Below are 15,718 nucleotides of genomic sequence, written 5' to 3' on the forward strand. Positions count from 1 at the left end.
CTTGTAGCATCTTCTTTTGTTTCAGTAGCACCACCCTTGGTACGATCTGCTCCTCAGTTTCCCTCTGACCTTCTGAGCTTGCCTTGTATTTAAAATCCCTTTTTGAGCAGTGCCTACTTGCGTTATCTCCTCAGGCTCCTCATAAAGGTCCTGGGTGTGCTGTTGCCCCCAGGAAATAGCAGGGAAGTTGCAATTGCTGCAAAAACTAAAACCCGAATGCGATGGAGCAATCAGGAGGTCCGTGCCCTGAGTCACTCTGACTCGTTGCTTACCTTTCCCCTTCCTGTCTGTCATCTGCTGGCTAATGATTCTTCCCTGCCTTGTTTGGCAGGGTCTGGTACTGGTTTTAAGCCGCCTTTGTTTCGGGAGCCACCTGGCACGGTTGGGTGTTTGCAGAAAATACCCCACTGCCTGCAGTGTCCTCACTGCCACGCCGTTCCCAATCGAACAGCTCCCACGGGGGACAGTGCTAAAAAAAAAATATATAAATCACTATGTTTAAATGCTTCTTGTTTTGGCTGTACAGAGAGGCATTTTTAACAGCAGGGAGACCTCAGCCAGACTCCTCCACAAGAGGCTAAAAGCCTGTCATTAAGCGAGGAAGGATTCGGCTGGACGTGGCACTGTGGATCCGGGGAGAGGAGGGGAGGCTTCCTCGCCCGCCCGACATTGGGCATGGTGACCTGAGTGCACCCCACCCCTGCGCACTCGCCTTCGATAAAAATTCGCGTTGAGCTTTTGGAAAGGACCTGAGGGCTGAGTAGCCGTGATGCTGCCTGCCCGAACCACTGGGGAAAATGTTCTCATGCAGTGCTGGTTGGCTGTAAAACTGTGACCTTTCATCAGATGCTACGTGATAAAATCTTGCTTTGCACAGGCAGGGTGAACAGGAATGCTGCTTCTCCTTGGGAGAAAAGCTGCAATAGAGCACAGCACAATAACATCTCTTTTTTGTGGCGTTCTTGTATCCCCTGAAGCTTTAGCTAATTTCTCTTTTTTTCTATTAAGCGATATAAGCAAGGGCGAAAAATTGAGGTTTTCAGATCAGATCTGGAAATAGAGAGACAGGATTGAGCACAGCTGTCCCAGGTCAGAGGAGCTGAGGAGGAGAAGCAGCCCTTGCTGATGGAGCAAGGTTATGCCCACGGCCAAGGTATGGGCGTCAGCATCAGAAATCTCCTTCGGGGTTAGCCTTGGTTCAGCTTTGCTGCCGGGCAGAGTGGTCCCAGGACGCCACTGGCATCTCAGCGTGCTGTCCCCTCATCCTGCGCGAGGCGGGTCCCGGTGACACCCAAGCATCCTCTGCACCAGCTTCTGCCATGGCAGCTGCGGGCGAGCAGGACTATCCCCAGGGAACTTCAAAACAGCCTCATGAAAGGGCGGCGTAGGAAGGGGAATTCATGCAGAATTAGCTTCTTACAGGGGTTATATAGGGTGCACCGAGCAGCAGTCGCGGGAGGCAGTAAATGACACCGGCTCTCAGTGCTCTGCTCCAGCCCCTGGTTGGCTGGCAGGAGCGAGGCATCCGATGGGATGATTAATATCCAGGTTGCTATAGCAACCGGGAGCCGTGGTGCTAAAAGCAGCCATTCTCCATCACCCCCTCTGTGCCGGCACACACGCGCTGGCCGAAGGGTGCTGCGGGAGCTCTGCCCGCACAAGGCCGTGGGTGCTCCCCGGGACGGCGGGGCCCTCCCACCTCCCACCCAATTCCCAGCTTCGAGGAGCCCGATGTGCTCGGGACACAATGGGGCCGTTGCCTTTGGCCACACGGTGGCTTGGGCTGCAGGGCAGGAGCGGTGCCAGGGCTTCGGGGGCGGCAGTGCCGGGGCATCACACCGTGACAGCCGCGGGCTCAGCGCGGTGCGGTGACACAGCCCTGCTCTCCAGCCCCATTCGGGGCTCCGCTCCCTGCCAGCGGCTCCAGTGTCATCACAGGGGTGAAGTCGGAGCCGGTACCAGCAAACTGCGCGTGCAGCTTCACCCAAGCAAAGCGCCCGCTGATATCTTAGTGGCTGCCCAGCAGCCTCACCTGCACGGGTCTGTCCCAAAGAATAAGGAAACCCAAAAGGAGGAGAGAACTTCCGAAGCCTCCACACTTGTTTTTTTCACAATAATTGTGCGTGATCTCTTTGAGGCTGAGTGGTACCTTCCACCATTTTGTGACTGCAGACTTCTACCTGCCGATTTCAGAAGTGTCTGTTTGAATTACAGCCCTGCACGTGCCAGTGGGGGAAGCAGAGCTGCTCCTCCATTGGCCTGGCTGTGGGTTGTGCCTGTGCTGACAGGGCGACAGCAGCACTTTGCTGAAGCGTGGCTTTCCAACATAATGCACCCAGCTTGCCTTCAACTGTTTGACTGCTGTTTGACACAAGGAAATCGTTGTCCCCTTGTAAATTTGAGTGGTAAGCAGCTGAAGAATCCCACATTTATCATCTTCATCATCAAATCCTTCACCTCAAATTCTTTCAGGAGGTGCACGATGCATTCCAGCTGACTGAAACATGCTAGATTGCCTTTGAAGCTTTTTTCTCTTTTTTCCAAATTTCTCTGTAGCCACGTAGATTCCTTAACCTTCAAAAATTCAGGCTGCAGAATGTTATTGGCATCTGCTAAAGCAGCCAAGAGCCTCCTCTTGGGAGAGGGACATGGCAAACGGGTGCCTCTGTGATGAGCCGAGGAGCCCAGCAGCTGGCTGGGCAGTGGTGAGGACCAGCGGTGGGAAGAGAACGGAGCAAAGCGCCTCTGCTGCTTCTCAGCCTGTGCAGAGATCGAGGCCTGTGATGTCAAAAACGGGAAGCCGGTCTGCGTTCATCTTCCTAAGTGGTCGTCTTTTATTTATGTGCTGGTGCATTTGTAATGCAGGATTCTTGGCGTAACCTCGTGAACGAGTTGATGTGCTTTTACCCTGTCTATAGCCAAGGACTTTGAATCATATTTTTGGCACAGTGGTTTTTCATAAAATATGTAACACTCAAGCGTCTTGTGGCCAGGTTTGATTCTACTAAAGTAGAAAGCTGGATGAGAACTGACTCTCAAAAGCTTTGCCAGGCCTCAGAATAGCTGAGAAAATGTGGCTAAAAGGAGACTTCAGAAGAAGCTGCAGTTGGAACGTTTGTGCTGCACCAAGGGAAAGCTGCTGGGTTTAAGAACCAGGCTGGTTTGAGTAGATGAAGTCAAGTGGTAAAAGACATTCTTGTGTTGTAGCCTGACTGTAACACAGGTAACCATCAGCCTTGGAAACTCAGCTCCGTGTTCATCCAAAGGCAAGCTGAACATAACCGGAACTGCAGGGCACGCGGAGCCGTCCGTGCCTGCCGCATGTGGGCAGGGAGGAGCGAGGCTGCAAGGACGTAACGCGCTCCTAAAGGTTGTTTCCTACCTAAGTAGAACACCCATTCCGTAATTATGCACCAGAGCTGGTTTCCACTCCTTACCAAGGCAGGTACAGATGCATTAGCCCCAAAAGACACTCCTGTTACTGCTGCAAACTCAAGGGTATGTGGAGAGTTGGAGATGACTTGGGCACCTTCCCCCTGCGAGAGGGATGCTGCAGACCCCAGATGTATCAGCAGCTCTCCCCCCTCTTTTTACTTTCCTTCACCTTATCTTGCAACACAGCAGCTTATTGCCAGTCTTTGGCGTGCGGGAGAATTCATGTAAAATTTATAATTTTTAGCTTCAGAGAGAGCACAAAATACAGTGAATTCTGGGGTGAATTTAAGTCCTGCAGTGCTGAACTGCACACAGGGGCCAGGGGAGAAGGAGTAGGGCTCTGTGGATTTTGGAGTAGGCATGTCCTTGTAACCCCGAGCGATCAAGCCAGCAGTGCATCATGCTGGGGTGTCTCCTGTTAGGGTGCTAGGTCAGCAACCCCTGTCTTTGTGCATGGCCCCTGGCAGCTGGGCACTTTGGTGGCAATCCCGTGGTGGCTGGGAGCCACCTTTTCCATTACCCACTGGAAATGGGTATTTTCCACACCCACACAGGACTCTGAAATCATTCACTTTGCCTGCTTGAGAAAATAAAATATTTAACACACTGCATGTGCTGCTTGCTATTTTTTTTTTTGAAAGCTGCTTTGTTGATGAGATTTCCCAGGAAATACCCTACTTAGTGAATGCTTTTTTCAACCAGAAAACCATTGGCCAGGTTTAGCGAATGCTTTGTAAGGGATAAATTACATCGGGCTTTGAATGCTGAAGACACAAGAAGAGAAAAAAGACAGAGCCTTCTCCTTTTGAAGTGCACATGTGAATTTTTCAGCTTCGATAGGAGCAGAATTCGGGAAGCACCAGAAGGAGCAGGTGCCAAGGTCAGGGCATGGTTTGCAGCAGAGCTCAGGTTCCTGACATGCATCTCCCCCATCGCCACGCTCACATGGGAAGCAGCAGTCATGCTGCTGGTTGAACGAAGCCATGGTCTGCCACGAATCGATCCCTTCCTTGAATTTCACCTGATACAGGGTAGTTAAGTTCACATTGCTCCATCAAATTTTCCAGGGATGAAGAAAAGGAGGTGGTTGGACCCACTGTGCCTTTCACTTGCAGCCAAAGTGCTGTCTCAAAAACACTTCTCGGGGCTTTCTCCATGTAAAATGCACATGTTGGGTGCCATCCTCCTGGGTAGTAAGGCTGGCTGTTGGGCTGGGACATCACGCTCATGGACCATAATTGTGCAGCCCTGCACAGGGAGCAGCCCCCGATCACCGTAGGGACCCTTCTTTGCCCAGGAGCAGGAGAATCAGCTGGCTTTGCTGGAAGAGACAGAAATATTTTACAGCTTGATGCTTTCCGGAAAGCTTTCTCTGGCTAGTTGGAATGGATGCACGAATGCCTGAGTTACTACATAAATAAAGAACGAACTGCAGCTCGCCTGTGCTGCTCTGGGACCGCCTGACCTTGGGTTCAAGTAGGAATAAATGCATTTTAAGAATGAGAGAGTGAATCATTTAATGGACTAGGTTTGTTCCTCAGGCACTACTGACAGCCAGACAGGAAGCAATATACCTGGATCTGCCACAGACGTGTCTTGAAAAAAGCACATCCGTGCTATGGCAGCTGCTGTCTTCTTAGGAGAGCAGTTTTTATGGTTTAGACATGAATAAAAGGAACAAGACAGTGCACTGGTTGGGTGCCAGCAGACCAGAGTATTTATAGCAGACTTTGCTTCTGCCTTGCTATGTGGCATTGGACATATGTAACGCTCTCCCTTGAGAATATTCATTTTTTTTAGATATTAACAAATCTTGTTTCTTATTAAAATGGCAAGAATAGAGTTGCTGACGCAATTCAAGTCTGATGTTGTAATATGTGGTACTGTATGGTTCCCAAAACTTCAGGCAAGTGGGCTCTGTGGTTTACATTGGTAAATAGATGTCAGCATGAGCTGCAGAGAAAAATGACACACGGGCAAGTCTGAGCCGGAGAAGATTTAAAGCCACTGTTCAAGGGTAGTGGCAGCGCTGTCAGTGGCACCATAGGGACTGCAGTTTCTAGCCTGGTCATTCTCTCATAGATTAAAAATTGCCTTTGAAAAGGCATGTCTTCCAGCTTCCAGTGTGATTTGCCTGAACACAGACCACGTGGTACAAAAGTGCATTAGAAATAAGCCACAAACATTTATTAGTTTTGAAGGCTGAAAAAAAACCATTGTATGGAGTATCATCTGACTGCAGACAATTTTGAAAAATTGCTGAGAAATGGCCAGCTAGAGCCACATTTAACTCAGCTGACCTTTGGTGGCATTAACATGCCTGCAGGACTTGTTCTGACCTTTGGCTATGGAAATCTGCCTTTTGATCCTGACTTGAGATCTCCTTTATTTGTGTCTGTCCTCTCTGTATTCTCTCTCCTCCATCGCTTTAACCTGTCTCCGTGTCAAATCCCAGCCAAGGCCACCTTGCTCAGAAAAGCCCAACCATGCAAACAGTGCTGGGTCCCTAAAAGCAAGAACCCACGTGAGAAAACAGCGCCCTGGCTGTCTCATGCTTGGCTCTGACTGCGTGAGACCTCGGACTGTTTCACAAGGCAGGTTGTGAAAACCCTTTGTGGTTCAGGCAGTTGTCACAGCCCTGCCGTGCACGTGCAAGGAACATAGGGCGAGCGGCAAATGGGTGGCACGCTGCCCGCCGTGCTCACGTGTCCCCCGCTCCTCCGGCTGCTCTTGAGCTCCGAGCAGGGAGGAGTGATACGCACCCAAAAATGGGTCCCAGCTCATCCCCGTACCCTGGGCTTCTCCCCTTGGGGCACCAAGCTGGTGGGATGAAGAGTGGAGCCTGCTGACTTGGTCTGGGGGTGCTCCAAAAACCATAAGCCCCTTTGGCAGCATGGAGAAGAGATTTCCTTTATTCTCACTGCCAGCACTCATACAGCCCAGCGTGCAGTGTAAGGAGGCAAAGAGGACATTAAATTATTTTCTAAGGTACACAAGTCAGTAAATCACAGCTTTTAACCTCCCATAGCTACATGAGCCAGTGTATTTTAATGAGAGCTGGATGGGAAAAGGTGTTTCTGCCTTGGATGGCAGGTCCCAGCGGTGGGAATTCGAGCAGAGCACAGAAGGATGAAGCGTGCCAAGGAGTCACAGGGCCGATGCTGTCAGCATCATCCAAGTCTTACTTAGGGAAATTTATGCTCTGAGTGTGTAAATCTCTTCTGGAAGTGGGACCCGGGGCTTTGAAGCCGTGCACACTTCACATTGACGGCCCCCCCGAGAGGGAGCAAGTGGACGCAGTGTGCCAGAGCATGCCACAGGCTCTGCATGGGACGTGTCTGCCCCTGCAGTGAGGCGTCCCCAGGGCTGTTTGCACGTGGTGCCCGCCGTGCTGGTCCTTGTGCACGGGGCGACTCAGCCAACACAGGGAGAGATACAAAACACGCGTCTGGTCTTGGTGCCGGTTCCACGTCTGTACGTGCCGAGACCAGCTGTTCCTATTTTTGCACCGTTGAAGCCACTGTGGTGTTACAGCTTCTCCGACCACCCACTCCCACGAGCCCAAATACCCAGTATCATTGTCCTGCAAGCTGCAGCAAGCCACAAGTGCTCAGAGGAGATACACCCCGTCCCTCCCTGCCAGATACACAGCCTGCACAGGCAGCACACTATAAGCCCTCCTGCAGAAGACACTTATCTTTTCCACAAATGACACCTGTTGTAACTCAGATATGTAAATGTTGTGTCCAGTCTCGTTTTAGATCCTGCTCATCTCTTCTCCCCTCTGTGCCACGCAGTAGCAGTGAATGGCACAGCTGCAGTGACCCACAGCAGCAACACATTGCCTGGGAATGTATTTGAACCCACCTCAAAATTATCAAACATACTGTTTGGCTTTCTGGCTTTTGTTGGAAGTAGGGACTTTAGTAGAAACAGAGACTTGAGAGCTGCCTGTTTTTTTTTTTAGCCCTCTCTAGTTTTTAATCACCGCTTCTTACATATCTTCTTCATGCAGAATATAGCTGCTGGTTTTTTTGGTTACTTTTTTATAGCCTCCCTTCATCTGTGAGCCTTTGTATTTCTTCATCTCTGACCCACTCAAACGCCGCACCCGGTAGCCAGATGAGCCTGCAGCGCTGACTTACATCAGGTGTTACAGCTGCTCAGTATTTGCCATCCTGCTCCTAATGTTCCCCAACAGCTTGTTTGCAGCCACATGTTGTCTTGAAGTCTTAGCCCAGTAGTCACAGTGATGACTCTTTCCAGAGGAGACGCCTTGCTCTAAGTTCCAGAAAGATTTGCCCATTTAAAAAATCCCCTCCGGAATACATCACATTCAGTTTATTGCTGCCGAGCCCTCATTTCACACTGCACAGCATGCTTCATTCGCCTCATTTAAATCCCTGCCACGAAAATCAGATGCTCCCTTTACTCTGTTTTCCATCTTCTGCCCAAATTTTGATTCCTAAAAAGAATTTCTTCCACACTCCACAATTGCCCCAGCTGCCTCCGTGCCCCCCGCAGGCCGTATCGCCTGCCCCTTCTGCTGCTTCCCCCAGGCCCCCGCGCTGACGGCCCGGCGCCGCTCGCGTTCACGGCTAAGTGAAGGGCATCACATCGACTACTGCTTCGCTCCGTTTCCATGCGTATTACAGTTCTTGCAAAATGTTCCAAGTCATCTGCGTTTGCTCTTAAGCATCCTGTGTGTTTTAACATTTATTTAACAATACATTTATTTAACTTTCTGCCCGCTGTCTTTGCAGAAACTCCCTCTGATCTTTCTCCACTCTTTTTCTCCATTCGTTTTGCTCCCCACCACTTACTGGAGACAAGATGCTTTTGTATTATCAACAATGTTGACAGATGTCTGTGGCCATTTATGCGCTACTTGGCTTGTGTTTTCCCTGAGGTCCTAGATTAAATGCTCAGTCAAAACTCTCATATTTCATGGGCCAGTAGTCTGCTTCCACTCTGAGTCATCCCTTCTCTGCTGGTTTCCCTTTTGCCGGCGTTTGCCCAGGTGTCTCACCAGCTCCCACTGGACGCCTGACGCCACGCTGGCTGCAGGATGTGGCTGCTCTCGTACGCGGCTCTCCGTGCGACACCGGAGGTGCTTAACCCGCGCGCCTGCTCTCACGCAGAAACTGCCCCAACCGTTCATCGACAGCGTCTCTAACAAGTGCAGGGCGATGGACTGGAGCACAGATAAGGGGTAGTAATCTGATAAAGGCAGTTTGCGTGTGAGGATGGCTCGGCGCAGGGGAAGGGAGAGAAGTCGTGTGTCCTGCGGGGCTTGCTGAGCCGTAAATCCCGGTAGCAGAAAGCGGCCCCTGCGCACAACCAGCTGAGGGAGAGGCCGCTTCCACCCAGCAGTACCACTGTATGAAAAGACCTGCGTGGTCGCAAACCACCGAGGCCTTCACGTGGTGCTAAAGCCGTTATGACCACGCAGTTCCTTGCCGGGCCAGATCCTGACTCCCACAAGTGCTCTCCGTTTGTACGTTACACCCTCTCAGGCAGTTTCTTGCCTGGGAGCTGGGGGGTTCACGTTTCTTCCCCAGCAGGCTCTCAGCCAGCACTTGCATCTCGCTGCCTCTTCTAATGGAATAGTTGTTAAAAATAAGTAATTTTATTTCCCAGAAGCTGCCCAGCAACAGCATCCATCATTTTGTCCTAATTGACTTCACTTCCGTCAGCTTTCGGGTTACGTCCGGGCTTGGTGAGCAGCCAAACCTGCCATAAACCAGCTCAGATGGGGCTGCGCTCAGAGGCAGGGCTGTGCTTGGGATCTACGACTCTATTAGCCCTGACGTTGTGTGCCTGGTCTCCTAAATGTGTGCCTGTGCAAGAGAGATGCCAGGAGCATCTTGGAAGCCCATTAAGGACTTACTAAAATAGAGACCAATGCCTGGAACAGCCCCTGTTGTGCAGGCGGAGGGGGCTGGAGGCAGCCCTGGGGGGCTCTGCGGGGCCGATGTCCCGCGCGCAGAACCAGCACCTCCACGGGCTGCGGCGGGGGTGGAAGCAGAAGGATGAGGTCAGGGGGCTTCTCCTGAACTGAGAACACAGCATCCCAACAGTGGCTGCGTGTTGGTCATGGGGGTTGGCTTTGAAGCTGTTCTTGGTAAGAAACCGCGCCTGACCCCAAGGCAGGAGCTTTGAATCAGGTAGATCTGTGTGCACAGGCTGCAGGAAGGGACTGGCCGCGGGGCTAAAGCTTATACACGCGTCCTGTGCTCCTCCACAGGCTGGAGAGGGTGTGGGGTTAAAAGACAGCTCTTGAAAGTCAGAGGATTTGGGTTCAGCTCTTCACTCTGGCGCTGCGTTCCATCACCGTGGGCTTGTCACTTAACTCCCTGCATGGTGACCGTGTCTTCAGCGGGGGGCTGGCGATAAACACCCCGTTCAGTTCTGCCCACCAACCTGGAGATGGCAAAATAGTCCGTCTTCATTGCAAACCCCAGGTGTTCCTTTAAATTGTCAGAAGGCCAGAAGATGACTTGTATGTAATTTGTAAATTCAGAAATGTTCCTCAAATACAAGCAACCGTGGAAATGCTTATGGAATTACAGCAGGGCTGGTGAGACAAAGACCAGTTTTGTGTTTCCAAGCTTGAAATTTAATAGTACAAGCATTCTTCCACCTTAATTTCACCATAACAACCCCTTTTTCTGACTGTGATTCGTCTTACTGAGGTGGAGAGGTGGAAGAGCAAAGGACAACAGTGGGACAGGATTATGCAGTGAGAACTCAGTCCTTTCACCAGACTGTGCGGAGGTGATACTTGTCTCTGCCTTTGCTGCCATCACTTTCTTGCTCAGTTTGACCTGCAGAGCACCGATGGCTCCCCACAGGGTGTTTTCACCGTGCGTTGCCCTCGAAATGCTTCGTTGGACTTTCAGGATTGTGACTGGACCACCTCCATCTCAGACTCTTCCTATCCCTTCATGACCCAAATTCTGCAGGAACTTGGGAAGCGTCTTCCCAGTTGTGCTACCTACTATAATCAAGTTGTGCCACTGAGCTTTGGGAGGTCTTTTACCCCAATTTACTGGCTGATGCCGACAGCTGTTCTTTCCCTTTTGGCCACTTATGAGCCATCTCACTCCAGGACAGCCAGCATCTGCCATCTCCCCTTTTTGCCACTGCACCAACAGGTACGATGCGAATGTGACTGATGAACTGGGAACCAGGCTGACATTGCTTCCAACCTCATCCTTGTTGGGATTGACCAAGCACAGGAGCAGCATCCAAGGGACACAAGGTCCCAGTACATTGAGCTGCTTGTGGAGCTGGTGGCAGGGTTCAGCATTGCATCGCTGTTGGGGAAGAACAAGGACAGGGTTTGTGATCCTTTGCTGGACTTGCAAAGGGTTCTTTGGGTGCCATTCAAGGGCTGTCCTGCTCCCCGACAAAATGTTTTGAGGATGAAACCTCTTCTCACATGAAGGGCTGGCTTATTGCTGTGCAGAAGGGTCAACAGAGTTGAACTATTCATGGCTGCAGAACCTCCATCTTCTTACCTGCGGTTTGGTGAGGGCTGCAGGAGAGGAGAGAGTAGTCCTCAGCACTTAGCCCTGCTACAGACGCTTCATGCTAACCCTGCCTGCTGAGCACACGACGGCAGGAATCTCCAAGAGGCCCTCCTGCGTATACGGCTCGTTCTGCTAAGACATGGTAAAAATAGCAAACTAAGTAGGGATTTTAGCCTCAACTCGCTGTGGCAAGAGTAAATAAGTATTAAATACCTGGGACAATGTGAGGGCTTTGTGTGCTGCTGCCCTGCCAGCACCTCTCCAAACAAAACAACTGCTCAGTTTTTTTGTGAGTGGTGAACTGCATAAAAGTGCTGCTTTTTGGGTGTGATGCGTCTTGACCAGTCTGCGTTAGTGGTGTGGAAATGAAGCCTGTGCAGTACAAAGGGCTTACGCTGCATCACTGAAAATACTGTAGCAGCTAAAGCAAGGCAAGCCCTCGTGTCTGCAAGCTAAGCGCAGCTGATACGCAGAACAGAAACCCAGCACATCCTCCGTGCTGTATGCAGAGCAGGGCAAGAGGCGGTGGAGTTGATGCTGCTGAGTCTTCAAAGCCCTAAATATTGTGCTAGGAACTGTAGGAAGTTCGGCAGGATCTGAAGCACAGGTGGTAGCAGGAGGCTCTCCCGGAGGCCAAATTCCTGGGTTTCTCCTGCTTCCTGAGGCCAGCGGGGGCTCATAGGGACAGGTCCACCGCAGGCGTTTCTCCTGCTGCTTCACTCTCCTGCTCCGTGGCACCTGCTCCCTTCTGGTGCAGAGGGGATGGCGGCAGAAGGTGAATTGCCTGGAGGCAGTGAGGGAGCTCTCGCAGTGGCCTTGATGGCCCTGGCAGCTCCATGGGCATCGCAGCGCACAGCAGGGTCTGCCTGGTCGTGAGCATCCCTTGGCACGGCTGGCTCCACGGCCCAGCACGTGCAGATGGATCTCAGATGTGCATTCAGAGCCCTGTTTCCTTCCCCAGAGGCCAGCGAGGGTTCTGGTGCAGGAACAAGCTCTCCCTGCACCCGGGAGCATCTTCCCTGTCCTGCGTGAGCTGAAACTGCTCAGTGGGATGAGGTGGCCCCAGTGCAGCTGCATATGAGCACTGGGAGTTCAGCTCCAAGCCAGCCATGGCTGGTTGGAGGGTTTGGATTTACCACCAAACCCTTCCTCTCTGTGCCAGTTGCCTGTCCGGGGAACCAGGGTTGTTTTCTTTCCTTTTTTTTTTTTTTTCCTGTGGGATAATTTATTTTCTTCATTTTTAGTAGCAAAGCTGGGTTAAAGGGTTAAAACAACTGGGAATGGTTTGCAGTGACACAGTTCTGTCCCTGCCTCTGAGCAGGGCGCTCTGACCCCAGGGGCTGCCGGGTCAGTCCGTCTGTCTGTCCATCGGTCTGTCAAGGAATTCCCTCAGCACGGCAGAAAAAGAAATAACAACCTGTGCTTCTTTTAGCTACATTAAGCTGTATTTTTAATCCGCAAGCTCAGAACGAGGGATGTCCTTGCTGTTTTTCTAATTTTAGAGACGGGAGTGATTTTGCACAAGGTTGTTCAGTGAGTGGGTGGCAGAGCTGGCAGCAGACCCCAGGCCTTCTGCGGCCCGGCCTTTGCTTCGGCCATGAAGCAGAATCCCCCTGGTGGTGCTGGGCCCGCTGCTGGAAGCCCCTCGTGGGGGACCCTCTGCCGAAGGGGCAGGCAGCGTCTCGGCCGAGGCCCAGAGGCCAGGGGCTTCCTTGGCTTTACGCTTCCTGCTCTGCTTGCCGCAGGACGCGTCCTGACCTGAAAACATGGCCTGACCCTCCCTGACGCTTCCTCTCCCTTTGCCTTGCAGCGAGAAGCGCGCGCTGCAAGTCAGCATCACCAACCCGGTGCAGTGCAGCCTGCACGGGCGGAAATGCACCGTCTCTGTGGAAACGAAGATTAACCAATCCCAGCCGGATTTCACCAAGCATCGTTCCGGTTTCGTCCTCTGCGTGCCAGGGAATTAGCATCCACTCCGCCAGCGCAGCGAGCCCGGGGAGAGAGCGGAGGAAAGACAGACCGGGGCTTTGGTCTCCCTCCCTGCGCCTTGGACCTTTCAAGGGGAATAATTTAGAGCTGCTCAGCTGTGACACAGTCATGCGCCCAAAAAGATCTCTACAGCTAGAGTCTTAGCAAACCCACATTCAGGAGGGGGTTTTACTACCACATGCAGCGAAGGCTTAAAACAGTCAATGTGGCCTGTAACCACCTTACAAAACAGGCCAGAATATCAGGAAAGTGCATCTGAATTATTCCAAAAAAGCATTTATAGGTACTTAGCCCTTTCCTCCCTTTCCCACGTTGATTCTTCCGCCCTCTCCCCTGTTTCCTTCTGTGTTTGTCTGTCATTTTGCAATATTGTGCAGCCTCCACCGGAGGAACCAAAGAAACCGGCTCAGGAAGGGGTCTTAGGGCACCACATCCTGATGGAGACGGAGCCCCCTTTGGAGAGGAGGGCCGGCGTCCCTGCCGTGGAGCCGCCCCACGCTCTCCCAGCCCCGCTGGCATGCACGGGGTCGGGCTGGTCGGGGACACGCAGCTCGCGGCTCGCAGCTTCCCTGCTGGCGTTCAGGAGCACAGAGGCAAGTTGGTGGGAGCCGGGTAGCCCAGCGCAACGGGAGAGTGGGATTCACAGTGCAGAGGTGTTGGGTTTTTTCATCTATCTGCATTGTTTTTGCCTTAATTACCCTCTCCAGTGACCAAAGTGGGTTCCCATTTGGACCCAGCGGCCTTGCAGAGTTTTTATATGATCCTGTGGCTTCTCAGTATCCCCCGTGATGAGCTTTGGGGAGGGCTGTTAGGAAGCACTGGCCAGGTCTCTGCAGGGGCCTAGGGGCCCATGGACCCAGCCCAGCGCTGCCGCGCTTTGCACTACGCAGACACTGCCTCTGGCAGGGCAGGAGCACAGACCTGGCTGCAAGGCTGGAACCTTCCTACAGGTTTCCCGGTTGGGTGTCGGTGGCCCCATTGCCATCACCTTGGCTTTTCGGCCAGCATCACCTTTAGCTGATGCACAGAGCTTGGCTAACCTCGCTCTTGGTGTTTTGTGTTTAACTAGGGCCGTGGTTTCACCAGCTCTCCTCTGTGCCAGGTACACCACCAAGCTTTTTATTTAAGGCCAGCGAGCTGTAGCTCAGGCTGCAGAGGTGGTATTTGAGCGGAGGCAGCTGTGGGGCTGTTGGGATCCCGTAGACCAGGTCCTGGCGCTGCTGGTCAGGTCAGGATTTGCAGCCCATGGGACGCGACCACGGCCAGGGGCATGTGTGGTGACACCCCATGGGTGCAACTGAGCTCTGGGATTTTAGGAATCAGACGCACCTAACAAACCCTAAATAAAATGCTTAAAAAGCCATGCCGTGGCCTTGGGGAGCAGGGGCAGCCTTTATCCCCAACCACTGCCAGAGACCTGAGGTTGATGGGACCAGAGCCCAAAAGCCCAGAGCCACATCCCAGCCACTGGTGTTTGCTCGTGGGGAGCTGCTCGGGGACGCAGCGTGCCACACACGGGGGCTGCCCTGCGGCCTCCAGAGGCCCCTCCAGGAGCCAGCAAGCACCAGGCACCCTTCAAAGGCTGCCCCACGGCTCTGCGGCTGTTGGGAGGCTGGCGGCGACATCCCAGCTCCCGACCCTGCCCCATGCCCCATGCCCCCTGCCCCGTGCCCCCTGCTCTGTGCCCCATGCCCCCTGCCGAGTGCGACCACCCAGGGCCCCCCACTGCCCCTTGGCCACCTAATCCCGGTTTGTGCCCCACAGCAGCAGCAGCGCCACAGCTGAAGCCATCCCACACCTGGGCAGGAGAGCGCGCTTGCCCTCATCCCGAGGAAGCGCCAGCAGGAAAGTCCTCGCCATTGCTGTGCCTTTCTATTTGCACTTCTCGCTTTTTGTATCTAACGGTCCCAAAGCCTCCCTAGTGACACTAATCCGTAGGCAAGGTAGTGGCAGGAGTTTTAATCAGCACTTTTATACACTATCCCTCCAACGAAATGGTTGTACTGAATCATGATGGACAGCAATAAATTGCGTGTGTAGGAAATTTCTAATGCTATGAGATGAGATGGCAATATTGTACGAGATGAAAAATGTCTTTATAAAATATATTATCTGTTCCTGCTCTGGTTTTATATATATATATATAAATATATAAAATATATATATTCCTGTTTTTTTTCCCATAAATTAACTATTTCTAAATTGAATTTTGATTTTTCAGCCTTGGGCGATAATGCAATGAACTTTTTTTTTTTTTTTATAGTTGATATTTTAATGTGTAAAAAAGCAGAAAAACCTACTATCATTGACCTGGGTTTTTGTTTACATAATTCACTGTCATAAATAAAAAGACCAATTAGTTGCATCCCACTCTTGTGGTGCCCGTTTCTGACCAGCGAGGCGTCACGGGGAAGACGATGCTCCTGACGCACGGAAGGGCAGTGGAGTTTCCAGGCCCCTTTCGGCACGCTCAGAACCCGCGGTTCACCTTCGTGGGGCAGCCGTGCTGCGGCGGGGAACCTTCGGCACCTTCCAGCTCCCGGCTCAGTCCAGTTTTGCTGCCGGCGGCGCCGTTGTCTCCTCCTGCCGTCCTGCGCCTGTCCCCTCGCCCCCAAAAGCCTGCTCTGCTGGCAGCCGCGTTGGGACAGCCCCACTCCTCGCTCAGCCCGCACCGCACACCGAAGCCACCAGTGGCGGGGTGACCCCGGTGCCATTAACGCGATTAAGGCACGGGCGCAGCTGATGCATTAAACCCCTCC

General features: G+C 52.4%; 1 protein-coding gene across 1 annotated transcript in view; it reads left to right on the forward strand.

The window, feature by feature from the left end:
- The window catches only part of MYO1D (myosin ID), a 160,812-nt gene extending 145,483 nt beyond the window's left edge, over positions 1–15,329 (forward strand). Inside the window, exon 22 of the mRNA XM_035566850.1 lies at positions 12,781–15,329. Coding sequence (XP_035422743.1) covers positions 12,781–12,937 — 157 coding nt within the window. The 3' untranslated portion in view covers positions 12,938–15,329. The remainder of the gene's footprint in view (positions 1–12,780) is intronic.
- Positions 15,330–15,718: the final 389 nt, after the last annotated feature.

This window comes from Cygnus atratus, chromosome 25, assembly GCF_013377495.2.
Source record: "Cygnus atratus isolate AKBS03 ecotype Queensland, Australia chromosome 25, CAtr_DNAZoo_HiC_assembly, whole genome shotgun sequence".
Classification (NCBI taxonomy): Eukaryota; Metazoa; Chordata; class Aves; order Anseriformes; family Anatidae; genus Cygnus; species Cygnus atratus.